Source organism: Sesamum indicum, linkage group LG4, assembly GCF_026168435.1.
Source record: "Sesamum indicum cultivar Baizhima isolate 11 linkage group LG4, ASM2616843v1, whole genome shotgun sequence".
In the NCBI taxonomy this organism is placed as follows: domain Eukaryota; kingdom Viridiplantae; phylum Streptophyta; class Magnoliopsida; order Lamiales; family Pedaliaceae; genus Sesamum; species Sesamum indicum.
The window spans coordinates 8,782,438-8,783,273 of NC_142660.1; the positions used below are offsets into that span (position 1 = coordinate 8,782,438).

General features: G+C 50.5%; 1 protein-coding gene across 1 annotated transcript; it reads right to left on the bottom strand.

Annotated features, from left to right (window-relative positions):
• LOC148788405 (uncharacterized) lies at positions 1-552 on the bottom strand. Its single transcript, XM_088880054.1, has one exon. The coding sequence runs from the start codon at positions 550-552 to the stop codon at positions 1-3; it is 552 nt and encodes a 183-aa protein (XP_088736180.1).
• Positions 553-836: the final 284 nt, after the last annotated feature.

Consider the following 836-nt stretch of genomic DNA (forward strand, 5'->3'; position numbering starts at 1 on the left):
TCAAGGGTGCCGAGTGCGTGGGCGGCCCTTGACATTCTCCCCCACCTGAGATGGCGACGTCCTCGGCACATGGGAAGCATGATACGCTTCGATAAGAGGTAGAAACGCCTTGAGGTTCGTCACCCGCTCCCAAGTGTTCTCCTCGCTGCTGCATCCCCTCCATTTCACCAAGTACTCCGTGTGGTCTCGCTTTGCAGTACTCGTAACTCGATGACTTAAGATAGCTTCAGCCACCTTCTCCTTAGTCTTCGTCAATTCAAGTTGTGGGCGGCTAGGCTGATTGCGAGAATCGTCCTCCTTGTCTGCTGAATACTTCTTTAACTGGCTCACGTGGAAGACGTTGTGGATTTTCCACCAGGAAGGCAACTCTATCTTGTAGGCCACCGTTCCAATACGCTTTATGATAGATAGAGGGCCAACATATTTTTGCATCAACCGAGGATCTCTCCCCCTTGATGACTTTGACAATCTCGGGTCTGGGACCTTCACCATCACAAGGTCTCCAGCATTGAACTCGATGAAGCGGCGGTTTTGATCAGCATACTTCTTCATCCGCTTCTGAGCTTTCTCCAGGCAACTTCAGGCGATGTCAACGTTCTGCTTCCATTCCTGGGAGAAGCTTCGAGCGAGAGGGGATCTCACACTTTGTGGGGAGTCGAGAGTGTGAGGGAGGAGCGGTTGCTGCCCAGTGACAATTTCAAAAGTGCTCTTGTTGGTCGAAGAGCTCTTTTGAGCATTGAAGCACAACTGAGCGACATCCAAGAGTTTCACCCAATCTTTTTGCGTACCTCGCACAAAGTGCCAAAGGTATTCCTCCAACAACAAATTAAAGTGTT